General features: G+C 43.8%; 1 protein-coding gene across 1 annotated transcript; it reads left to right on the top strand.

The window, feature by feature from the left end:
- Positions 1–357: 357 nt before the first annotated feature.
- Positions 358–26,978, top strand: Cth (cystathionine gamma-lyase). The gene is given in 13 exon segments (XM_038310830.1): positions 358–579; positions 3,912–3,993; positions 4,516–4,529; positions 4,532–4,613; positions 6,409–6,518; positions 9,637–9,768; positions 10,604–10,661; positions 11,175–11,252; positions 12,426–12,566; positions 13,600–13,733; positions 16,014–16,066; positions 23,377–23,515; positions 26,404–26,978. Coding segments are annotated over 13 exon segments (1,197 nt in total). The 5' UTR covers positions 358–414; the 3' UTR covers positions 26,413–26,978.

The raw sequence follows: 26,978 nt of genomic DNA, 5'->3' as shown, positions 1-26,978 counted from the left end.
GTTCCAGAGGTCCCCGAATCCGAGCAGACCGGACGACTGAAGCTCATCCCTGCACGACTCCAGCACTCAGGGTCCCGCATGGTGGGTGGTGGGCCGGAGGAGGCCCGCAACCTGCGTCTCTACCCTGCGGACAAAGGATGCTAGATCTGGACTCTGCTGGCAGCGGGCTGTTGAGGTTTCCTCCACCCAAGGTCCCAGTCTGCTCACAACGTGGGCGCTGCTCGGCGCCACCGGGAGGCGGGGCAGGGACACTCCGGGCAACACCTCCGTGTCGGCCAATGGGCAATGGCTTTGCCTCGGGACCCGCGCTAGTTGGCCGCGTCGGCCCCGCCCCGCCCTGGATATAAACGCGAATCTCCGAAAGGATCCAGGAGATCTCATACTGAGCAAAGTCCTCCTCTCTCAGGCGCCAGCATGCAAAAGAACGCTTCCCCGAGCGGCTTCCTGCCCAGCTTCCAGCACTTTGCCACGCAGGCCATCCACGTGGGACAGGAGCCCGAGCAGTGGAATTCACGCGCCGTGGTGCTGCCCATCACGCTGGCCACCACTTTCAAGCAGGACTCGCCGGGCCAGTCCTCTGTGAGTGGCAGGGCCGGGTCGGACGGGCTGGTCGAGCTGGGCGGACTGCGGAACACTCGGGACTCGTGGGTGGTCTCTGCGATTTAAGTTAAAAATCAGAGTTGTAATTTGGTAAATTCTGTAGCAATAAAGCTGCCTGTAGCCAGTCCTCCTTTGAAAAATGAAGGCCCTGGGCTGGCAAGGAGGCTCAGCAGGTGTGCAGACTAGTTTTATATCAGTTTGACACAAGCTGTAGTCATCTGAGAGGAGGGGGGGGGGCATCAATTGAGAAAGTGCCTCCAGAAGATAAGGCTGTAGGCAGGAAGACCAGTAGGGCATTTTTCTTAATTAGTGATTGACGAGGGAGGGCTCAGCACACTGTGAGTAGGGGACCCCCCCTCCACTCCCAAACTGGTGATCCTGAGTTCTCTAAGAAATCCCTTGAGCAACCAGTAAGCAGCACGTCCCCCATCAGCTCTTGCCTCCAGGTTCCTGCCCTAAGGCTTTCCATGATGAACCCTTTCTTCCCCAAGTTGCTTTTGGTCACGGTGTTTTAATCAGATCAGGTAAAGGTGCTTGTCACCAAACGTGACCACCTGAGTTCCGTTCCGTAATCCATATGGTGGAAGGAGAGAACCAGCTCCTGTAATTGTTTCTCCTGACCTACACACACACACACACACACACACACACTCACACTTAAACGCTCATACACACACACACACACACACACACACACACACACACACACTAAATAATGAAAGTCCTAGAGAGTTTAAGATCAGTTCCAGTAAGTGTTGCAGTTAATAGCTCTTGAATACTTACACACCAAATGCATACCTAGAGTCTGTGTGTTATATGTAGTTTCACCCAGTGTTAACAAAAAGGAATCTAGCCCAAGCTAAGGTCTCAGTGTTCAAATTGAGATAACTGAGATACAGGATTACCAGCACTGTGTAACTTAGGGTTACCAAAGCTCCCGAACAGTGAAGCTAGGCTTTAATTTATCTCTTCTGCACATGGCAGCATGGGGCTGCATTATAGCTGTGCTAAGCAATAGTTCAAACCATTTCATCATCCAGGAGAGGGTTCTCAACACGTGGGCCACAGTGAGCCTTTCACAGGCTTGCATGTCAGGTACTTACATTGAAGTTCATAACATTAGCAAAATTACAGTTATGAAATAGCAACAAAAATAATTTAACGGTTGGGGGTCACCACAACAAGTTGAGAACCACTCATCTAGGCTGTGATTACAAGTACAGGGGTTTGAATCTTACATCAGCTCTTCTGGCTGGGTTGCCTGGAGGAAGCTATTTAAGCCATCCCAGCCTTGAGCTGACCCTGTGTAAACTGGGATAATGACAGGACACAGCACATGAGCTGTTGCAGTTATAAACTCTGTGCTACACACTCATTACTCAGAAGTACTTTGGTGTTTGCTATGTCCATTCGACTACAACAGCCAGGTCAGAGAGGGTAGGTCCTAAACCTTTTTATAGAAAAGGAAACTGACCCAGACTCAAACACAAGCCACCAGTAAAGCCTGTAAGATGAAAATCTATCTCATGGCATCTTCCTTCTTGGTGGCTTACTAGAAGGGTCTTGGTGTATTAAAAGTCGCCCAAGGTTCAGAGGACAACAGTTAGTAAAGCAATTGCTGCATGTTCCCGGGTCTTGACTGCTCTGAAACTACCTCTGTGTGTGGTAAGTCCAGGTAAAGTTTCTTAGAAACGGCCCTTGTTCTGTGAGTCAGAGTTCCAAGGGCATCACTGTAGCAGGCGAGAAATACTCCTAACTGGCGATTTGCATTCACAACGCATGCACTACCCCTCTCCAAAACAAGTGGAGGGGTCTCCTCTGTAGGCCTGCGGGCTGCCCTGTATGGAACAGTGTGTAGAAGTTGAGTATTGGGGTATGGTATTGATGTTTAAATGATTCGGAGAGCAAGCATTATGTGCTCAGAATCCTCCAAAGATGATAGCATTGTAGTCAAAAGAATTATCAGAAATCTTTAGTTCTGTTTGAAAAAGCCATGGAATGCACAAGGTAATTTGCCAATGAAATAAGTAAGCTCTCCTACCCCGGATGATAGACATCTGTCTGCTTATGAATATTTATGGGAGCCTGGGGCTGTTCTAGGAACCCAGATTTTAGAGGAGGTTTGGTGAGTTTAGCAGCCAGGGACAGTGGTAGGTGTTGAAGACAGCTGGAGCCCTGTGAACTCTGTGTGCCCAGTTTATTTATACAGGGGGAAACTTTTAAAATTATTAGTACTAATACTAGAAGTTTCTGGTCCAAAACAAGGTTTAAGTAGTGACGTGCTGTATGAGCCAAGGGGAGAAAAGTGGAGGATGTTTTTGCTTGTTTGGGACAGCCTGACTCTAAGTAGCCCAGGCTGGCCTTGAACTCACGGATCAGACTTTGCCTTTGCCTGGGGATTGCAGGCGTGTGTGATCACACCGGCTCATAGGACTGCCTCCTAAGTCACATTCCCCAGGTCTTACAACATTGGCTTTGCTTTTCTTCAAGTAGGTCATCAGGCTAAATAAAGGGATTAGATTGAATCTTAAGTATAAAGGAAGCCTGACACAAGGTTTTATGAAGCAACTCATGGAGGATGTTTCACTGAGAATTGCTTCCTCCTTTTGTTTTGGGTCATTTTATGGGGTTAAGATCTGAACCCTGAGCACCTGAATGACTCGTCTAACCCTCTTGTGTGCTAAATGAAGCTGCATTACTTACATCTTGGGAAGAGAAGCACAGGTTAGAGTCATGCAGTTCCCTCTTCCTAATAAGTCCCTCTTATAAGGGAAGGGTGAGGCTGACATAATTGCAATGTCATGCCAACGTTAAGGGCTGCCACCTACCTAGGGGTTAGCACACATCGAGGGATAGACAGGGAATTTATGCCTTACTCCATTTCGTCCTCACAGTTTTGCAACTAGACGTTGCCTGTTAGAATATCGAGGCATTTACCTACTAGTGCTAAGCTAGGAAGTGACAGGCACATCCTTCTAACCCGTGCCGGTACATCACTCTTGCCGTTTTTATTTTATGTGTGTAGGTGCTTGCCTGTCCTGTGTACCACATTGTCCTGCTGGAGGCCAGAAGAGGGCATCAGATCCCTTGGAACTGGAGTTCCAGGTCCAGTGAGCAGTGAGCAGATCTATAGTCACAACAATGCCACACTTACGTCTTATGTCAAAATACACCATGGCTAGGTCATAGCAAGTCACTATGGTGGGATTGGCCTGCGGTTGTGGCCATGTTTTTATTGGGCTCTGATACTAACCAGAGCTCTAAGATGATGAATAAATCCTCCCTCCCCTCCTCTTCTTCTTATTTTCAGCGGTTTCGTATATGGCCGATCTGGAAATCCCACGAGGAACTCTTTGGAAAAAGCAGTGGCTGCTCTGGATGGGGCTAAACACTGTAAGCGACTCACTTCTGTGGTGTAGGGAACACAGAAGCAAAGAACGTAGGAAACAGAGATAGTCTCATCACCCAAAACTTTGGCTTTGGTTTCCAGCTTTATATACACATGTGTTCTCACTGGTGAGCAGTAAATAGGGACAGAGCAGCAAGGCAGAGCTTACTTACTTCCCTTCACCTCAGGCCATCACTATGGCTTGTTGGCCAAATCGAAACCTTGATAATTGTCTCTGAGGGAAGGAAGTCATTCCCAGGACCTCTTCCTGGGAGTGAGTTCTGGTTAAGCATCTTTGTGTTTTCAGTATAAATGATGCTGAATGATCAGAATAGTGAAGAGAGAAAGTTTCATTATCTATTGTGGTGTGTGTGTGTGTGAAAGAGAACCTCTCATGAGCAGCAGTGGCTCTCAGTCAGCCTGGGGAACCATGGTGCATGCATGCAGGTGGCTCTTGTTTGTTGCTAAGATTTCAGGGTTTTTGTTTTGTTTTATTTAGCCTATTTTAATTTGCTTTGTTACGGTAGGTTTGGCCTTTGCTTATCGGGCCTAGCTGCCACCACAACGATTACCCATCTGTTAAAAGCCGGAGATGAAGTCATTTGCATTGATGAAGTATATGGAGGTAGGTGCCCTCTTGTTCCCAGTGTGTGCCAGCTGGTACAGATATAGCAATGAGCCTTGAAGTATGTGGGTACCGTTGCAGTTTTGGGGACTATGTTCTTTTAAGGTGTGGCAGGGCACCTCCATGGCTTTCAGATTCCATGTTCCGGGAAGTGCCTATAGAAGCTTATTTGATAAGAATTGTGTTTAAGAGTTGGAACAAGGGGTCTGGGTGGTGGTGGCGCACGCCTTCAATCCCAGCACTCGGGAAGGCAGAGGCTGGTAGATCTCTGTGAGTTCAAGGCCAGCTTGGTCTACAGGGTCCAAAGCTACAAAAGGAAACCCTGTTTTTCTTGAAACACCAAAATTAAAAAAAAAAAAAAAAAAGGTTGAAACAAGGATATAGGACTTGATCAGCTTCAGACACACCACAGCCTTGGTTCTGACACACAACATAACCGCTCTGGACCAGGCATGTTGTAATGTCATATGCTACCAATGAGCATCACAGAACAATTCCTGAGAGCCAGTTCTCTCCTTTCACCATGTGGGTCCTAATATCAAGTTCAGGTTACCGTTCTCAGTGGGCCAGTCTTTAACCCGTGCATCTCACTAGTGATGTCTTTGGACTTGAGTGCTGTGAAGAAACCGCTAAACAGTCTCTCGTCCCATGATTCTAGCACTCAGGAAGCAAAGGCAGAATGGCGTGAGTTGGCCATCTTGGGCTGTATAACGGTTTCATGTCAACTGGCTACAGGGACACTCTGTCTTTTTCGTACATTAAAAAAAATTATAGGGGCTGGAGAGATGGCTCAGTGGTTAAGAGCATTGTCTGCTCTTCCAAAGGTCCTGAGTTCAATTCCCAGCAACCACATGGTGGCTCACAACCGTCTGTAATGAGGTCTTGGCGCCCTCTTCTGGCCTTCAGGCACACACACAGACAAAATATTGTATACATAATAAATAAATAAATATAAAAATTATAATTACATCATTTTCCTTTTCCTCTCTTCATACACACATACAACCCTTCACCCATACTCTCTCAAATTCATGGTCTCTTTTTCTTTGATTATTGTTACATATATATGCATGTAATATGTATGTGTATATGTGTATATTCCTAAATACGTAAATACAATTTCTCAAGTCCAGGGTATGTTTATGGTTCCAGGTACTGGCTAACCAGCCAGGGGCTCTTCTCTCGGGGAAGACCATTTCTCCCATCCTCAGAATTCTCCAGTTGTCTAAGGCTTCAGCCTCTTTGGTTTTCCTTTCCCGTGTTAACGTGTCCATTGGTTTCACTGTTGTTCAGGTATTGGTTAGGGAGCCATGCTGATGAGACTCCATGAGTTTAGGCTCTCAACATTTCTAGGAAACAATCTCACAGCAAGCTTCCTGTCCCCACCCTTCTGTAATGATTCCTGAACCCTGAGGGCAGGAATTGTGTGATGTATCAGTTGGGACCGCTGGCTCCAAGTCCCTGTCTTGAACATAAACATACATGCTTGTACATGCAGAGATCTCTGCAGAAGATGCTCTGTCAGAAGCTGCTCCTTGTTGGAAGAGTAGAAGAAATGGAAGGTTGGGAAATAGTTCTGCTTCTTGCCACTTGTGGGTATCAAGTATGCTTTTATTTGATTCTGGGGTATGTCAAAGAACCATTGCTACTTAGTTATACTGAGCTTGCTTTCAGCTGCAATTTTTTTAGAGGGTTCTTTTCATTTTGGGAGTGGACAGGTCTGCAGAGAGCGGACACTTCCTGACGTCATGTTCTCTGCTGGTTATCTTTAATATCTGACTGTGTTCTGCGTCAGGCACCAACAGGTACTTCAGGAGGTGGCCTCTGAATTTGGACTGAAGGTTTTCTTTTGTGGATTGTACCCAAATCAAATTGCTAGAGGCAGCAATTACACCACAAACCAAGGTAACCAGCTGACTTTTGATTCTGTCTGTTTTCCCCATGATGTTTTAGTTCACTAGCGGATGTAACTTAAATCTAAATGACATTTTATTGAAACTGTTGGAAACACTGAGATTGACATGGGTTAGAGTCTCTGGGTTGAAAGCATAATTATCAGGAGTGCACACACAAATTTTGAGGTGGAATTCCAACAGGTTCTTGAGGTAGGTGGGAAGAGAAGAGTATTAGACAGAAAATGGTAAATACATTAAAAACCTCATTACAGGGCTGTAAAAGGAAGGAGAGATTTCCCTTTAAAACTTGTAGTGGGCCGGGTTGGAAAGATGGTTCCGTGGTTAGGAGCTCCTGGAAGGGAGGGACTTGAATTTGGTTCCCAGCACCTACACTGGTTGGCCCATAACTGCCTGTAACTTCAGCTCCAGCATATCTGATGCCTTTGTTCTCTTTGGCACGCGTGTTTTCATGGATAGAGGCAGATAGAGACACACAGGGATAGATGACCACCAGGAGAGGGATGTGTGGGGGCGCCAGGGGAGCCTCTTTGGAGTCAGTCCCCACAGCAATCCCAAGAACAAAGGAAATATCAGACTTTTATAAGTGTGGTGGGGTTTTTAGGAAGTTTCACACCAGCTGATTTAGTTCAACATTGTATACACAACAGAGAGCTTGAATGATCCAGATACTGTAAACTAGGGACTGCAGTTAGTCACAGCAGAGCCTGCTTCTTAACACTGTCCCAGAGAGAGTTGTTGAGAGGTGTGGAGTTGAGTTTTTTTTTTTTTTTTCGAGACAGGACTTCTCTGTAGCTTTGGAGCCTGTCCTGGAACTAGCTCTTGTAGACCAGGCTGGTCTCGAACTCACAAGAGATCTGCCTGCCTCTGCCTCCCAAGTGCTGGGATTAAAGGCATGTGCTACCACCACCCAGCAAGAGAGGCATGGGCTTTTTAAAGGGGCCCCTGTCTTTTAGGGGCAGATCAGTGTTCTAATTATTAGCTTAAATTTATTTATGTGCATTATATTAGAAGTTAGTGTGGATTTAATCTCTCAGCTCCACCCATTTTTTTTGTAAAAAATTAAAATTCAAAAGTACATAGTTCTCAAACATACCAAGCTACCAAAGCATAGCATCGTTCAAAGAGCACAGACCTCCTCAGCCCAGGGACTCTGACTCAGCTCTGAGAAGCCTGTGTGCCTTGGAAGGTGTTTGTGCCTGAATAGCAGATGTGGTATTTGGGGACCTCATTTAAATTCTGCAGGAGTGAAAGGCCAGTGTCTTTTATGAGTGAACCTTTTCTAACTCTGTTAAGGATTAAAATGTTAAACTTGTACCCCAGCTCATGTGGCAGTGAATGCTAAAAGGTAGAAGTCCTTCACACAAAGGATTCTTTCCAGAACGGCACTGGGGCAGCTTTTACTAAGTAAAGTTTGCTTTCAAGGAAGTTGTGCTTTTATATGCTTGAGAGAAAGGGTTTATTCAAATAGCTGGTCTGAGACTTCCTAAGGGAAGAAAGCAGAACATGGGTATGATAAGTTTTGTCAATACAATTTTATTTGCTGGCCCTTTAGTCTCTTGAATTAAAATATTTTCCCCTGAAATAAAGCTCTGCTTTTGAAGTAATATATATTATATTTATTTATTTTATGTATATGGGCATTTTGTTTCCATGCACACATGTGTACCATGTATATATCTGCTACCTGTGGAGGGCAATGGATCCTTTAGAACTGGAATTGCAGATGGTTGGGAATCACCATATAGGTGCTGGGAATCAAACACGGGTCTTCTCATGGATAAATGCTCTTTACTGATCTATCTCTCCAGACCCTGTTGTCAAATTTTAAAGTTCATATAAAACCTGTTTTGTACTTAGTTACTTTTTTCATTTTTTAAATATTTTAATTATCTTGATTTGAATTTATTATTCTTACCCAGAAATCATTTTTACAGTTCTTTAAGTAAATCAAGATTTTCAAACTACTTTTTAGTAGTGAACTTCCAGATAGTGAGTGTATTTAACTAGACATCTGTTTTATCCAGATATGTAATAAAAAGTCATTAGTTCTTATAAAAGAAAGCTATAAGTAATACATTTCAATACATTTCTGCTTGGCTGCCACTTCTTTCCTCAGCCTAATGCACTTCCTCAAGTGTGGAGTTTCTATAGCGCGTTTGTTGTTATTCAACTCTGAAGGTGTCCCTGGCATCCTGGTCATAATCCTCATTAATGAAAATCCTAGGATGTTTAGAGTAGAGTTGCTTGTGTTCCAGACTCGGGGAGCGGATGGTGACCTTGGACTATGTGTGATCCACCTGCTTCTGTTACTTGAATGTTGGGAATGTGGACATCACCCCTCCGCCCCCAAAGTGCTGGTTTATGACATACTAGGGGTTGATCCTCGGCTTCATGAACACTAGGAAAGAGCTTTACTGAGCTACTTCCCCAGAGCGAGGATATATTTTTATACAATGTGTTGACAAAAGTTTCTGTCCCACCTGGTCCCACAGCCATTCAGTCCCAAAGAAACACATAGAGGTCTACATTAGTTATAAACTGGTTGGCCTAATGACTCAGGATTTCTTATTAACTAACGCTTACATCTTACATTAGCCCGTAATTCTGGTCTGTGTGAACCACGTGGCATGGTACCTTTTTTTAATCAGTGAGGCTTTCTCATCTTGCTTCTTCTGTGTCTGGGAGACAACTACAGACTGAGCCTTTCCTCAATCCTAGAATTCTGTTCCTGTTGCCCCGCCTGTATTTCCTGCCTGGCTACTGGGCAATCAGCGTTTCATTAAAAACAATACAAGTGACAAATCTTTACAGGGTACAAGACCATTGTCCCACAGCAACAATCTATATTATTTGTCTTTGAGAACAGAAGCTCCAGCCACCATGTCTTTTTTTTTTATAAGGTAAACATTACCAACCATTTTAGGCAGAAGAGGACTTGGGGAAGACAGAAGGGAATTTACAAACAATGGCCCATCAGAAATTTAGCTAGGATTCAAACCTGACTAAGTCTTTCCAGCATGGGAAGTAGTAACCTTCTACGCTGTGGTATGTGAGATGTATACATGTGTGGTATATTTTTACATACGTTGTTTGCTGAATTGCTATAGCTTGTTTGGATTGAAACACCCACAAACCCAACCTTGAAGCTGACTGACATCGAAGCCTGTGCACACATCGTCCATAAGCATGGAGACATCATTTTGGTTGTAGACAACACTTTCATGTCTGCATATTTCCAGGTAAATGAAAGGAAGGGTTTTTGATCACATCAAATAGTTATCTGTAATTAGGAAAGAAAGGACTACTTTATAATAAAATCATTATCAAACTCAAAATAGTTATATATCAAAATATAACTATTATTGATTAAAAAGAATCAGATTTGGATTTTTTTTGCATTATTTAATATAATTTTAAAACTGTGTTACAATCTCTTTGGAGCTTTGTTGGGAACAGTGAACCCCAAACATAGGTGTTAACACATTCACCAGGCCATATTAATAAGAATAGACGCTATGGACAGGAACATGGTGGATGGATTCTCACAGTCTATGCATCTCAGAAGTAATGGGATCCTTTGTAGCAGTGAAGAGAAGCTACCTGGCTTCCTTGCCTCTTTGACCATATAAAGGAAGGTGTAGGGAGACTTGGCCTGAGCCTGCCTCCTGTTTCCATGCAAGCTGAACCTTCAGACTCTGAGCCTAGTCTATTTTTGTTTTTGGTTTTTTTCTTTTTTTTTGGTTTTTCGAGACAGGGTTTCCCTGTAGTTTCTAGAGCCTGTCCTGGAACTAGCTCTTGTAGACCAGGCTGACCTCGAACTCACTGAGATCCGCCTGCCTCTGCCTCCCGAATGCTGGGATTAAAGGCGTGCGCCACCACCGCCCGGCTTCTTTTTTCTTTTGGGATGCTTCTTTGGTAGAAAGGTATGGACGGGCGGACTCAAGACCTTAGAAAAACTGAAAATGTGTGGATTCTCACACAGCAGGGTTGAGATGGATTCCGCTGGGATCTGAGGCAACAGACTCAAGAGGATGGAACGGCGTCTTTCAGATGGTTTCTCTTTTTTTCTTTCAGCGACCTTTGGCTCTGGGTGCTGATATTTGTATGTATTCTGCCACAAAATACATGAATGGTAAGACAAATACAGCCTGCATCTTAAATATTCTTCCCCGTAGATAAAGGATGGTGGCCAGGGCTAGGCATGTTGGATCCCTTTGCTATCATGTAGGATTTTTGTGACTTGTGTTAAAAAGTAAAGTAAAAAGATTTTAATGTAGCTGAGGCTAGTCTGGAACTCACTCCTTGCCAAGGCTAGCTGTGAATTTCTGATCTCCCTGTGTCCCAGACACTGGGGGTACATTACCACACTCAGAATCTCATTTCTGATATACAGGACTGCATTCATGGCTCCTAGGGCTTCCTGTAAGGGGTTACACTTTCATTTTGCCGGCAGCCTGGGACTCTTTATATGGCTTTTACTTTACTGCTTTAGGTATGGTCACTGCAATAAAACTGGGTAAAGTTCAAAAAAGAGAGGACTTTCCCCTTAGGATTTTTTTTCGAGAGAAAAACCACGGTTTGGCAATTATGAATTGAAGAATAGACACGAATTGTTGTTGATGGTGATGTTTTTGTTTTGTGTTAGGCCACAGTGATGTTGTCATGGGTTTAGTGTCTGTTAATTCTGACGACCTCAACAATCGGCTTCGTTTCCTGCAGAATTGTAAGTGGTCAAAAGCCTGGGTTGCTTTGTGTGTGTGGTGTGCGTGGGCAGTATAGAAGAGGACACTCTCCAACTTAGTCCTTAAGACAGGGTTACCACTCAAACCTGTAGTATAGCTAAGTACCAATGGTTCCCCTGTCCAGCACAGCACTGGGGTTACATAACCATGCCCAGCGTTCGACTTGGGTGCTGGGATCCTAAGTGAAGCCCTCATTCTTGTACAGCAAGCATTGTTGTGCACTGACCCATCTCTCCAACCCCCTAAGACTGGATTCTCATTTTGCCACCAGAGATTACACTTGATAATTGTACTTTGACAGAATATTGTGAGACATTTAGGGAGAGATAAGGAAAAAAGGTTATAAAACATAGTTATATGCAGCGTTTGATAGGCGGATAGGCAGGAGGATCTCTGAGAGTTCCAGGCCAGCCTGGTCTACACAGTGAGGTTCAAGCCAGTTAGAGCTACAGAGTGAGAGACCCTGTCTCATACAAATAATAGAATTACAGCATAACACGATTTTATGACTTCATGACATCATTTAAGGAAGGAATTTTATTATATGCATAACAAAACTGTTAAAACTGGAGTGAGTTTTTAAGACTCAGTGGAGTGTTTTAAACACTGAAGTGTTGGCTTCCGTGTCCATAAGTACCTGGAATGGAGGTTGGATTTGAGTAGACCTGGATCCTTAAACATACACCTCTCTATACATTAAATTCCTTTCCTGGTAGCTTGCTCAGTTTGTCTCAAGTGTAGGTGATCACTGCACTCTGTGCTCACAGTGGCCCGCACTGTGTGATGTGCCGTGTCGTGGAATTGTACAGGACAGTCTGCACACAGCGGCCCGCACTGCGATGTGTCGTGAAATCATACAGGACAGTCTGCACACAGCGGCCCATACTGCGATGTGTCTATCTCCTCACAGCTAAAGTCTCATCTTAGTTTCCTAGTTATAAGATAGACATTTCTCTTCTTCAGAACACATTTCTCTAAGTGCATTTTTGTTTTCATTCCATACTTCCCATTCGACATAGCATTTTCTCCCTAAAACACAAACATTGAGCTTTACAGCTAGATGTTTTTGAGTCACTATGTTGAAAAAGAAGAACCAGAGTATTCCTTGGGTCCTGTGGTACCTTCAAGCTAACCCAATATTTATTCTTTTCCAGCAATTGGGGCGATTCCTTCCCCCTTTGATTGCTACCTCTGCTGCCGAGGCCTTAAGACTCTGCAGGTCCGAATGGAGAAGCACTTCAAGAATGGGATGGCAGTGGCTACTTTCCTGGAGTCGAATCCCCGGGTAGAGAAGGTTTTTACCCTGGTATGTCAACCTGAGTTCTAAGCAGTTCTGTTTAGGTTAAGACTCTATGTGGGTCATTCTTCGTGAGTTTCTGTTTTCATGTAATTTTACACTGTTCATTGGTTATTGTCCCTGTGTGTCAGGCTCTGGAATCAGCATGGTGGGGAGTGGACAGACAAGATAACCTGGGGCAGTGGAGGTCAGGTGCTAAGAACAGCCTCACATGCTAGATGCCTCAGTGGTTTTAGCGCTGAGGCTGTGTATACTTCAGTCACAGGATAATTCTTGGTTGGTTGACGGATGAGACCCTGCCGTCACTTTTTCAACACAATAATCGGACATAGTTTCTTCCCACCGAAAGTTAATGCACCAGGATCCCCCTCAGGCTCTTTTCAGTTCACCACCCTTTTCAGGATGATGAGCAGAATCATTGTCACCCCTTGTTTATGCTACCAGCTACCAGCTAAGCTGTCATGGGCTCATGCAGCCTTGTTCTTAGAGCCTGTGGCTATGGGATCATGAGTGTAGGGTGGTTAAAATTTGTCTTCAAGGAAACTGGATAAGCTGAAGTTGAAATGTATGAGCTCAGATCTCGACATTGCTTGTCGGGATGCCTTTTAGATCCAGGGAGAGAGAAAGCCTCTGATCTATGCCCCAAGGAGTGGGTGGCACTTGTAAACGTTCACGGTTGAGTATTTCCAGAGACGTCCAACAACTCTTAGGCCTGGGTTTTCTCTAGGAATATGAATCCAATATTAATAAAATAAATGGATTTGCCCTCATGGAGACAGTCTTGTTCCTAAAACACATTAATCAAGGAGTCCCAGAAGGATTCAGTTAACAAGGGAGTCCAGATATGCAGAGGTCCTGAACAAAAGAGCACATACTGATTAAGTCGAGAAGGGAGATGAGGCCAGGGCATGGGAGGATGTGGGAGAGATGTCTGTAACCCTGCTGTCAGGCTTACCTGAAGCTAACTTTGGGGACAGTGGACTTGTTCCCTTGGAGTATGTGTGGCTCTGGAATGAGACTGTTTCTGTGCTTTGTGTTTCCAGGGCTACCCTCTCATCCTCAGCATGAGCTGGCCAAGCGCCAGTGCACAGGCTGCCCGGGCATGGTCAGCTTTTACATCAAGGGTGCTCTGCGGCATGCTGAGACTTTCCTCAAGAGTCTAAAGGTGAGCTCAACATTCATCCCCTGAAATTTCCTTGTGAATCATACTCACGCCCACCTTTGGGCTTGCAGGCCACTCCCATAAGACAGAACAAAGCTCTCCTGGCTCAACTCTATCTCTAAGATTTGAAGGATAGTATTAAATTTAGACATGTAGTAAAATTAAGCTAGGCAGTTCTAGCTACCTGGCACACTGAAGCAGGAGGATCATGTGATCTGTTAAGTCTGAGATGAGGCTAGGCAACATAATAAGAGTCTGTCTCAAAAAAAAAAAATCATGGCACTGTAATACAATTTTAGTCTTATTGCTGCTATAATATCCAGGACTGGATATATTAACCCGTTTTTCATTACTATGATGAAATGCTAGAGGCAGGCTACTTTATAAGTAAAGGTTTACTTCATTGGCTGTTCGAGACCAAAAGCATAAGGTCAGAGTTAGTTGGCCCTTCCTTGTGCCCTCTATCGAGGGCCTCGTGTCAGATGGCATCCCGTGTAGGAGTAAGAACAATCACCAGTTAGAAAGGTCAGCTGGGGGCGACTTGCTCTGACGGCAATCGACAGTTATCTTGGTTAGTTCTTCCCTCCGTGGCCTCAAAGTCTCCCTCCAAGCCTCACTTCTTAAAAAGCATGTCGCACTGAAGACCTGGACTCCAACCCATGAACTCTGGTGGGACCCACCTCACCCAAACCAGGCAGGTCACTCAGCATGCAGTTCTGGAGGCTGAAGGGATCCAGCCACCTGCCGGTATCCATGTAACAAAGGTAGAAAGGGCGTGTGGGAGCAAGAAGACAGGAGCAGGTCCAGGATTTTTAGGTACTGCTCGTCCAGTGAGCGTGAATCAGAGTGGCACCACTGAGAGTTATCCTCCGAGAGACACTTCTCATCGCACAGGGAACCCGGGACAGGCCACGTGCAAACTGAAGCAGCCGTTGCACTAAGAAGTTTCCCCTTCTCTGTGGCAGTTAAAGGAGCTGTTAAGATGTGCGCCATAACTGCGTGTGGTGGCACCGCCTTTAATCCTAGCTTTCAGGAGGCAAAGGCAGGCAGGCAGTACAAGTTCAAGACCAGCCTGGTCTACAAAGAGAATTCCAGGACTGCATACAGAGAGGCCCTGTCTTGAAAAAAGAAAGTGCTACATATGGGTTAATGCAGATAACGGTAGACTTTCAGAGGTCTTTGTTTAGAAGGAAACATCAGAAGTCGGTCTGAAGGTAAACATTTTAGGGTTCAGAGCTTATGTAAATAATATTTAAGTATGATGTGTATATATTTGTTGTTGTTTTTGTTTTTAAGACAGGGCCTTACTCATTCTGTAGTCTAGGTCCCTAGCTCTGGCTCTACAGACCAGGCTGGCCTTGAACTTGTGCTACCCTTCTGTCTCTGCCTCCTGGGTGGTACCATAGCCTTCATCTGTCTTAAGCAGAATATTTAATACTTGAAGTTTGTTTAGTTATCATCTAAACCAGAGTGATGTAGGAAACTGACTTTGATCGGTTTATTGCTGATTGATTGAAGGATTGACTGACCGACTGATTGATTTTGCAGTTCTGGGGATGAGACTCAGGGTCTTGTGTTTGCCAGGTGAACTCCCTACCCCTGGGTTACAACCGACAGACTTTTGTAAAGTCCACTGAGACAAAGTTGCTATGTTGCTTGGGCTAGCCCAGGACTCACAGAGATCCTCCTGCCTTTGTCTTCTGAATACTATGGTGACAGCCCCAGGCAACAGACTCCATCAACTTTTCATGTTTTATTTTTTTTTCCTCATGGTTTATTTTTTTTATATTTAAAAATTTCCATCTCCTTCCCTCCTCCTCCCCCCTCCCTCCCCTCCTCCTCCCCCTTCCCTCCCCTCCTTCTCCCCCTTCCCTCCCCTCCCCTCCACCCATACCTTCCCTCCCTCCCTCTCAAGGCCAAGGAGCCATCAGGGTTCCCCACTCTATGCTAAGACCAAGGTCCTCCCAACTCCCCCCAGGTCCAGGAAGGTGATCGACCAAGCTGAGAAGGCTCCCACAGAGCCCGTCCATGCAGAAGAATCAGAGCCCAGAGCCATTGTCCTTTGCTTCTAACTTTTCATGTTTTAAAGGTGTGAAGGCGATACATCTAATGGTCTTAGACTTTACTCTGACTTTTTCTTAGTATCTTGCCTGATTCTTAGTTTATTCATAGTAACTATCACTCTCCGTCCCTCCTGAGCCAGAGAAGTTTCATCAAAAACATTTATTTTCAGAATTTAGCACTGTGTTTTCGGGCAATCTAAATTCCTGTTTTCTTTGCTAGCTGTTTATTCTGGCTGAGAGCCTGGGAGGATACGAGAGTCTGGCCGAGCTTCCGTAAGTATGCTCTTATTTTTCTTGGTAATTATTGCATCTCATTTATTTAGTCTTTATTTTTAATAGTTGATTATTTTATCTTGATCTCTTTGTGTTGTGTCCCATGTTGAGCTGCTGCATCTGTCTCAAGAACCTCTCTCATCTGTTGACGTAAAAACCACAATTCTCATCTTAACTGGAGTAAGAACATGAACCCAGGAACACAGATAGAGTTAACCCAAATTCTGTGTTCCAGTGTGGAATCAATTTCATAGGGTTTTTATAGTTTTACAGAACAAAGAAAGTCATAAGTCAAGTTTAAAATACATTGGTGGGTGCCTCAGAGAGTCGGGTGCAACAAGAGGGTGAGAGCTAGTTTATAGTCCCAAGATGCTATTGATGACATTTTCAGCTCTTAGATTGGTGGAAGCTAGTGTTCTGCTAATAGCGTCTGAGATATTTTTAATTTATTATCTCAAGACATTAGTTCAGATAAAGAGTAGGACAAGGAATGGCTCTTCCAGAAGGCTAACACTAGTCCAAGATAAGCAATTAGCCTCTGAAACCAAAGCAAATTCCAGTCTCTGCACAGACTGGAGCTGGAGTTCACTCCATCAGTCTCTGCAGACATGGCTCCTTTGTAGTTGGTTTCCTTTATACTCTTTGGCTCTTTGGGGACCCACTACCCTGCTCCCAAATATATACACAGAGACTCATTCTTACTTATGAATGCCTGCCTTAGCTTAGCTTAATTCTAGCCAGCTTTTCTTAACTTAAATTATCCCATCTACCATTGCCTCTGGGCTATGACCTTTCTCTATTCTATATGTCTTTCTTCCCGTCTTTCTCCATTGCTGGTTGGGTAGCTGGGCCCTGATGTCCTCCTCTCCTTTTCTCTCTCCTTTCTCCTATTCTCTCTGCCTGCCAGCCCTGCCTATCCTTTCTCCATCCTTTTTATTGGCTGTTCAGCTCTTTACTAGACTAATCGAGTTTTTCTTAGACAGACAAAATAACACAGCTTCACAGAGTTAAACAAATGCAACATAAAAAGAATGCAGCATCTCTTTACAGCATTAAATATTCCACAGCATAAATGAATGTAACACCTTAGATTAATATTCCACAACACCCCTCCCAGTTTTTTGTTTATAGATAGACACAACTTGGTTTCATGGTTCTTACTCACACACCTCAGCTTCCTGATAGTGTGGACCACAGGCCCGTGCCATCCACCAGTGTTTAGGTGCCAAACCTGTGGTGCCTAGGTAAAGGAGCAAGCTATGCCCTTCTCTATGTTGACTCCACAGCAGTAACTGTGTGCTGTGCTGCTGTTGTCCCCATCTGGCCTTGGAAGGGAGACTTTATCCCAGAAAAGCTGTCTAGATTCCCTGGGGAACAGAAAGTATGACCCATGCCCTTGGTTTTCAGGGAGAGCCTGACAGGTAAATCTGCTTACTCTCTTAGTGTGTTGTGTCCTTGATAGTATGCTATCTGAATAGATATTCAAGCTCTACCTGGTACTCCACACCTTCGTAAACCAAATACAAGCCAGAGGATTTTAGGGAAGCATCCAGCAGGTTACATTACAGACAGGGAGACCCACCCAGCGAGCTTGGCTGATAAACACATGGCCCCAGCAGCTACATTATAGACAGGGAGACCCACCCAGCGAGCTTGGCTGATATACTCAGGAATACATGCCAACTTCATTCTTGAGGCTTTACACTAGGAAAAGTGTGGGTTGTGACTAGGGCAGTCGGTCAGAAGTTCAAGTGCTTGCCACACAACCACGAGGACTTGAATTTGGCTTTCCAGTACCCATGTAAAAAGCTAGACATGGTGGGGCATGCCTGTAGTACCAGTGCTGGGGAGGAGAGAGGAGGATGCAAAGACACTTTGCATCAGTGAGCTCAAGGTTTGTGGTTGGAGCCAACTGAGGTGGACCTCAGTTTCCAATGCTTGTGCATGGAACAGTGCAGAGAACTCTTATGCATTCCTGCCAAATTCTGCAGCACATTTGTCTTCATAGGATGAGACTGATATTAGGGCACTCTGGTTACTGATGACTGCTTTCCTACCTGTTGAGCAGTTTGGTATAGGCAGACTTTTCTTTCCCATCCACCAGTTACCAAATAACTGACACAAAGACTTAATATTACTTATAAATACTTGGCCAATAGCTCAGACTTGTTACTGGCTAACACTTAGATTTAAATTAACCCATATTTCTTACCTGTGCTTTGCCACATGGCTTGGTACTTTTTCTCAGCACGGCATGCCCATCTTGCTTCTCTCTGTGTCTGCTTACGACTCTTTTGACTCTGCCCTTCTTCCCAGCTCTCTGTTTGGCTCTCCCCATGACCTTATCTTGGCTATTGGCCAGTCAGCTTCTTTACTAAACCAATCACAGTGACATATATTCATACAATGTAAAGGGATATTCAACATTTTTTCCCTCTTGTCTAATTGAAAAGAAAGATTTTAACTTTAATATAGTAAAATTATCTATGACAAGACAGTTACTAAGTAAGAATTATAGTTGCCATATCATGATCATTTGTATCTGTCAAATTTAGAGAAAATACTCTATTGTTTATCTTTGTAACTCTAAAGTTTTATACCTAGTTTGCCTTTTATTTTAACTAAAAAAAAACTTTAACTATGACTATCTAGTCTTCAACTTCATTAAAGACCCCAGAAGGGTAAAATGTTACCTAACAACAGGGACATCTGGCTGCCTGGACAGTCACCCTAGCTTCTTCTGTAATGTTGGGGCATCCAACTTTGGCCTACAGGCCTATTATATCTGATGGACATGTCTGAGAAACAGGGATTTTGAAGGACTGTTCTACCTTGTCTTAGTAAAGTTTTTCAGTCATCTTTTTTGTGATCTGCTGCTCTGTCAGCAATCAAGGCAAGGTCACTTTCTTTGCCCAAATGGCTAGGTTTTGCCATAAAGAAAGTAAACTCCTTACAGAAATTCTTCAATGTTCATCATCATATTTTGAAGCAAATTGGTGCTGTCAGGAGCAGACATGTCTCACTGTCATGAAAAGCCTTTGAAGTATTTGAAGACCACCTATCTATCTATCATCTATCTATCTATCTATCTATCTATCTATCTATCTATCTATCTAAATATATCTGTGTATGACCTTGAAAACATACCTAACTTGACTATAAGTTTGACTATTATAGATGAGTATTAATCTATACTTAATTAAACATTACATTTTCAAATGAGTTGCATAAGCACAATACCCCAAACAAGAGTAGAAATATACATATAATATAGCAGAAATAATTTTAAATTTGTATTAATAAACCATACCAATGTGAAATATTTAAGAGCAGTAGTTGCTTTTTTAGTTTAAAAGTCTCACTGAGACTCCTGAGACTCCACCCTTCTTCTTCCCAGTGTCCTCAGTCTGGTTCCCCCACCTAACCTTATTCTGTCCAACTATCGGCCATTCAGCTTCTTTATTAAACCAATCACCATGACATATATTTACACAGCGTAAAGAAATATTCCACAGTCTGGAGCAGGGTGACCAAAGCAACAAGGCATCATTGCTTCTCTTTGTTTACCTGTTATCAATTGACATGATTTTGGATTGTGTTTACTTCTCTGAGGCAGTACAGACAGCTCAATTTGTCCTAAAACTTGTCCTGCAGGCAGGGATGACATTGTATTACTAACCAAGCTCCAAATGCTTGGTTTGCGTGTGTGGACGGACCACCACACTCAGCTCCCATGAGATTTTTTTTGTGGTATTTTTGTACATATTCAGCAATGAACTGTATCTTAGAAGCACTGTATTAAAGATTCAGATTCCTGTGTGTAGGCATACTTCCTATTTACAGCTGTAGGGCGAGTCTGAATAACAAAGTTTAGTGAAATATATCTCAGTCATGAAGTAGGTCAGATGGCATGCCTCTTTCCCAGTCTTTTAGGAAGATACCTGAGAGGGGTCTGCGAGCACAAGAAGGCACGCTCTTGTGTGCAGTCAGTTTGCTTCTCAGAGAAGGAAATGTTTATTGCTTTAAGGCTTTCTCCTTAGAAACAGATGTTTCCTGATAGATTAGGAATTGGGTTTAATATTGCTCTGCCCGCAGACTGAATAAGTATGTTGTTTGGTCACCCTTCATTCTGGGCCTCCCAACACTGTTGTGACTGGAGCAATATAGAAGAGAGTAAGTAGAGTCTGCACACTGGGTTAGCCTCCCATTCAGATACCATATGTTAGCTCTGTAGCCTTAGAAAACCCTTCGTACCTGTCTCAGTCAGGGTTTCTGTTGCTGAGATGAAACACCATGACCAAAAACAAGTTGGGGAGGAAAGAGTTTATTTGGCTTATACTTCTACATCATAACCCATCACTGAAGGAAGTCAGGACAGGAACTCAAAACAAGGCAAGAACCTGGAGGCAGGAGCTGATGCAGAGGCCATGGAGGGTGCTACTTACTGGCTTGCTCATCATGGTTTGCTCAGCCTGCATTCTTAAAGAATCCAGGACTTCCAGTTAGGGATGGCACCACCTACAATGGGCTGGACTCTTCCTCATCAAACACTAATTAAGAAAACGCTTTACAGCTGAATCTTTTTTTTTAAAGATTTATTTATTAATTATGTATACAGTATTCTCAGTATTCTGTATGCATGTATGCCTGCAAACCAGAAGAGGACACCAGATCTTATTACAGATGGTTGTGAGCCGCCATGTGGTTGCTGGGAATTGAGCTCAGGACCTTTGGAAGAGCAAGCTTTGCTCTTAATCACTGAGCCATCTCTCCAGCCCCCGTACAGCTGAATTTTGTAGAGGCATTTTCTCAATTGAGGTTTCCTCTTTTCAGATGACTCTGGCTTGTGTCAAGTTAACATAAAACTAGCCAGGACATTATCTTTTTTTTAAAATCTCAATTGAAAGTATAGGGGAAATGCCTGAGTTAATGCCCTGGCTCATATTATAACAATAAAAAAATGTATATTATGAGCTGGAGAGGAAGCTCAGAGGTTAAAAGCACTGATTATTCTTCCAGAGGTTGTGAGTACGATTTTCAGAAACCACATGGTGGCCCACAACCATCTGTAATAACATCTGGTGCCCTCCTCTGGGATGCAGGGATACATGCAGGCAGAACACTGTATACTTAATTACTAAATAAGTCTTTTTTTAAATGTCTGTTGCTATGGACTACTTAGACATGTCACATTTTAAGTACTTCCTCTTCCTGTCTTTCCTTCTTCCTTCCCTCCTTTCTAATTTTCGCTGATTTTCTGTTTTTGTCTCATGTATTGGAACTATGAATTTGAGGCCAGCCTGATCTTTATAGTAAGTTCCAGGACAGCCAGGGCTATACAGAGAGACCCTGTCTCACAAAATAAAACAACAAAAGAATTCACACACCCCACATCTTGGTTCTGCTGTTACTAAGGAAAGCGATATTTAGCTCAGATGACTTTGAGAGGGAAGCAGGGATTTGTTCTTTCATGTTTTGTTTTGTTTCTCAAGACAGAGTCTCGTTATGTAGCTCTGGATGGCCTAGAACTCACTATATAGACCAGGCTGGCCTTGAACTCACAGAGATCTGTCTGCCTCTCCCTCCCAAGGCAGAGGATTAAAAAGGCCTGTGTCACTATGCCCAGTGAGGGAATGCGTTTCTTAATTCTTGCTGTTACTGTGTGTGAAGCATGATATGTGTGTTGGGGGGTGGGGCGTGTGCCAAAGCATGCAAGTACTAATCAGAGGACAATTTTGTGCAGTTATATTCACATTATGTGGGTTCTGGAGGTGCAACTCAGGCCATGAGGTTATCGTGGAAAGAACTTTTGAGACATCCCGAGGGCCCTGGAATATGATTCATTTATCATAAGAGTATTGCTCTCTGAGGCCCAGGACTGTTTGGATATGTGCCTATTCCATTAGGGAAATAAGAATCTGTTGGGGCAGAGTGTTTTCAGGAGCATGTTAGTGTGTAAAAGCTTCCTGTCTTAGGATGTCTGATGCTGTGATAAACGCATGACCAAAAGCAGCTTGGGGGAGGAAAGGGTTGGTTTTAGTATACAACTCTAAGGTCACTCCTCCATCACTGAAACCTGGAGACAGGAGGTGATGCAAAGGCCACGGAGGAGTGTTGCTTTTTGACTTGCTACTTATGGCTTTCTCAGCTCCTTTTCTTATGTCTCATAACTACTTGCCCAGGGGTGGCACCTCCTAATTAATGATTGATTAATAAGTGGGTGAAGCCCACTCATTAATTAAGAAATTCCCCCACAAGTGTGCATCCAGGCCAATCTTACGTAGGCATTTTCTCAACTATGGCTTCCTTTTCTCAGATAACTCTAGCTTGTGTCACGCTAACCACAACAAAAACAACCTGGACCATTCCTTAGAGGCCAGCAAGATGGCTCCACAGAAAAAGGCACTTGCATAAGCCTGGCAACCTGAGTTCAGTCCCAGAGTTGAAGGGCAGAACGGACTCCAAAAAATTTGTTGACCTCACACACATCCTGTGCCCCCACCACCAATTATATACACATACATAAAAAATTTAAAAAAAAAACCTTCTTTAGGGCAACAGAAGAAGATGCTGTTTTTGTACCATACAATCAAGTGCTTTTTTCTGTGGGTGTGAGGGTTGTTGGTTCAATCGCAGAGCACAGGGGAAGGAGCATACTGGCAGCAGAACACACATTGGATCCGAGTGTCAGTCTCTCCTGTGTGGTCCTCATCGACCCTCCCTTGAGCTCCCATAACCGTCTTGCCTGGGTAGGTTGGTCTGCTTTCCCTCAGGGCTTCTTGCCTCAGGGAGAACGCGTCCTCTCTTCCCATAGCACACAATGCTTTAAACCTGGTGAGGATGATCAGCTTCTGGTTTGGAAAATCCTTCACGCCGTTCTTTCATGTGTTCTGCACTAGAATTTCTGTTGCCTGCTGCTGACTGGTAGCTGTGTTTCATGGATCTGCCTCAGAAGGGTATTTCTTGGGAAGAGCACTATAGGAGCAATTTGGCCTCAGCTCAAGCCTCATTTGGGCAGGTGGTTGAGTCCACAAGCACGTGGTCTCTCCCCTACCAGGGTACTAAACTGCTAACTTTAACCCATTCTTATGACTTATCAGTAATGACATAAGCAGTGCTGGTTTTAATTTAAAATCATGACAAGAAGAGACAACTTTGATAATTGCTTATTTTCTGTTTGCCTTTGAAAAATCATAAAGGTTTAAAAATAGCAGCCTAAAGAGACCTGACGATAACTGCCAATATTTAAGCTAGAACTATGCCTCCATTGGCACAATCCAATGACGAAATCTGTACACATTTACTTCCAGAGCAATCATGACCCATGCGTCTGTGCCTGAGAAGGACAGAGCTACCCTGGGGATCAGTGACACATTGATTCGACTCTCCGTGGGCCTGGAGGATGAAAAGGACCTTATTGAAGACCTGGATCAAGCTTTGAAGGCAGCGGTGAGTTGTGTGTGTGTGCATGCATGTGTGTGCACACCTGTCTGCATATGCCCTCTTTTTTTTCTTTTATTTAAAATAGATTTTTCACACAATGTATTCTGGTTAGTTTCCCCTCCATCTACACCTTCCCGTTCCTCCCCACCTCTCCTCCTATTAAGATTCACACCCTTTCTGTCTCTTGTTAGAAAACAAATGGGCATTTAAGGAATAGTAATACAAAAATAAAATAAATAGAAAGAAAGAAATTGGAATGTGACAAAACAACCAACTGAACAAAGAGAGCCAAGGGAAGGCATAGGAAATGCACATAGACACAGACACACTGTTTGCATGTGCAGGAATCCCATAAGACCGTCAAACTGGAAGCCATAATACATACACAGAGGACCTGTAAAAATGGAGTGGTTTGTTTCCCCAAATGAGACGCACTTGGAGAAGACTATTTTTTACTAGGAAGTGGTTATGAACTGGAGTTAGTTTCCGGGTTAAGGATGGGGCGTGTATCCACTCTTCTAGCTCTAGGACCCCCTTTGGTGCACACCCATGCAGGCACTGTGCTTGTTGCCACAGTCTCTATGAGTTCATAACCCTATTGTGCCAGCCCTGCTGTGTCTAAAAGCCTTTGCTTCCTGGCTGTCCTCCATTCCCTCAGCTTACCCTCTTTCTGCCTGCTTTTCCAGTTTCCCTGAGCTCTGAGGGGAGACTTGATGGAGAGCATCCATTCAGATCTCTCACCCTGCATATCATCTGCCTGTGGATGTCTGTGTGTGTTCCTATCTGCCTTAGGAGGTGGCTTCTCTGATGGCCAAGCAAGACGCTGGCCTATGAGTATAGCAGATTATCACTAGGAGTCTTTTACGGCTACGTTCCTTTATCAGAATAGTAGTAGTTAGTTTCCCCGTAGGTCCCTACCCTTGCTAGTCTCAGGTTCTTGGCCACCCAAGCAACTCTGGGCATAAGTTCCATCTCACAGAGGGGACCTTACTCAAATCAGGTATCGGTTGGTGACTCCCACAAACTGTGTGCTACTGTTGCACCAGTGCATCTTGTGAGCAGGTCACTCTCACAGATCAGAAGATTTGTAGCTGGGCTGTTGTTTCCCATTCTCCTTTGGTAGTGTGCAGAGAACCTGCCAGTCCTAGGGATGCTGGTCTGTAGGGGTGAAAACTCCACTTCTCCATGTTCAGCAAGTTGTCTAAGTGTTGTCTTCAGTAGTTTGCGGAGAGCTACCAAGAGCCTTGGCAAGAGCCTGGGTGATTAGGCGTTCTCATGCCTTGTCCCCCAAAGAAGTCATATGGCTCCCGGCACTCACGGAACCCATTTGGCCATAAAGAATTCAGTTAGAAGTTGCCCATTCCTGATGCTGGAAGCTTCATTTGATAATGAGATATATCCAGCTGGGGCTCTGTCTACCCTGTAATTAGGTGGTTTTATTTAGATGGCTCTCGTATACATGTGTATTACAGGAAGCTTCTTCTGTGTTAGGTTTCAACACAGCCCCTCAGATGGCCTTAGTCTTACTGTCCCTTCTCGTATTCTCTTCCTTGCTCCGCTCTGCCTGCTTGATCCTCCCAGTGTGAGAGACCCTAGGTGATCTGTCCCTTCCTCTAGTCCCTTACACGCTATCTGATTTCTGTGCTTATACAGTTTGTAGCCTGCTTGTCTGTGACTTTATAGTGAGCATCCACACTTAAGTGAATACATACCATAGCTGGATCTAAGTTACCATACTCGGGATGATTTTTTTTCCAGTTCCGTATATTTACCTGGGAATTTCATGATTTCATTTTTTTAAATGGCTGAGTAATACTTACTCTATTGTGTAAATGTACAATTTTCTTCAATCCCTTCTTCTGTTGTGGGATATCTGGGTTGTTTCCAGTTTCTGGCTATTATGAATAGAGCAGCAATGAACTGGTTGAACAAATGACCTTTGGGTATATGCGCAAGAGTGGTATAACTGGATCCTGATGAAGATTGATTCTCATCTTCCTGAGGAACAACTGCACTGATTTCCATAGTGACTGTACAAACCTACACTCCCACTAGCAGTGGATGAGTGTTTCCCCTATTACACATCCTTGCCAGCATGAGCTGTCATTTGTTTTTATTGATATTGGCCATGCTGACTGGTGTAGGATGTAATCGCAAAGTAGTTTTGATTTACATTTCCGTGATGATTAAGGATGCTGAACATTTCTTTTCTTTTTTCTTTTGATTATTCAAGACACGGTTTCTCTGTGTAACTCTGGCTGTCCTGGAACTCGCTCTGTAGATCAGGTTGGCCTCAGACTCAGAGTGCCACCTGTCTGCCTCCCAAGTGCTGGGATTAAAGGTGTGCACCACCACCCAGCTGAACATTTCTTTTAAATGCGGCTTTGCCAGCATGTGTCTAATCTCGACGGTAATCATCGTATTTATAAAAAGTGGCCTCACCAGAGATCTGTATTCAGGCGTGTGTGCCTGATACTCACCTGGACGTCTGTGAACTTGTCATGTCCCATTGGTACCTCAGTCTAGAGTCGCCTTACCATCTGGTCTTTACCCCTCTAAGGAACCCAGTATGTCCTAGCACAATATCACCTCACTGGGCACAGTTGATGCTTCAGGCTTCTGGGCTTTATTTGGTATCATCCCCATCGTCTCCATCACCTCAGGTTCTCACAGTATTGGGCATCTGACTCCAACTCCTTCCTCCACCCACACAAACCCCCCACTTTCAATCTGATCATCATCAAAACTAAATTAATAGCCTGACTGTCGCCTCTCAAGGTGTCACGTGCAGACAGTTGACATGGGTGAATGAATGTGCAGGAACCTCAGAACGAGCTCTCGGGGTAGGAATGTTGAGGTCACTGACATTCTTTTTCTATGCGTTATTGATACAGCACCCTTGAAGTTTGAGCTGAAGCTGCATTCCAGTGCTGCTGTCAGGAGCTGCATCCAAGGGGTCAGATCTTCCAAATAACTGGACAGATCATAAAGGAGCATTTGCAGAATTTCCCAGAGAACATTTGAAGGCACCTAATGACTTTTACGGCTATAACCTTCCCGGGATCTTCCCTGTTAAAAACTGTCTTCTGTTTATCTTCTCTTGACAGGTTGGTTCTGTTAGTATCATTTTGGTAATTTTGCTACATTTGTATCAAGAATTGTGCTATTTGGGGGATTATGTTGCTGGATTTTTTTCTTTTTCTTTTTTTTTTGTAGCCTAAGATATATTTTAATCATGTTTACAATGTCATAATTTAGTATTGATGTTTTCTGAAGTTAAATTATTAAATGAATGACCTTAAATCAATTGTGATTTTTTCCATCCTGTTGAAAAATTATTGAAAATGATGTTTTTTATTACTGTGAGCCAAAACTCAGATATTTGAAATGCCTACTGTGAAATTCTAGTGATTAAAGATTGTACTTGATATTTGTTGTTTTTCTTAAATAAACCTAATTATCAAATGTA

This window comes from Arvicola amphibius, chromosome 14, assembly GCF_903992535.2.
Source record: "Arvicola amphibius chromosome 14, mArvAmp1.2, whole genome shotgun sequence".
Taxonomy (NCBI): domain Eukaryota; kingdom Metazoa; phylum Chordata; class Mammalia; order Rodentia; family Cricetidae; genus Arvicola; species Arvicola amphibius.
The sequence above is the reverse complement of the archived record's forward strand: the minus strand, read 5'-3'. Positions and strand labels throughout refer to the sequence as shown.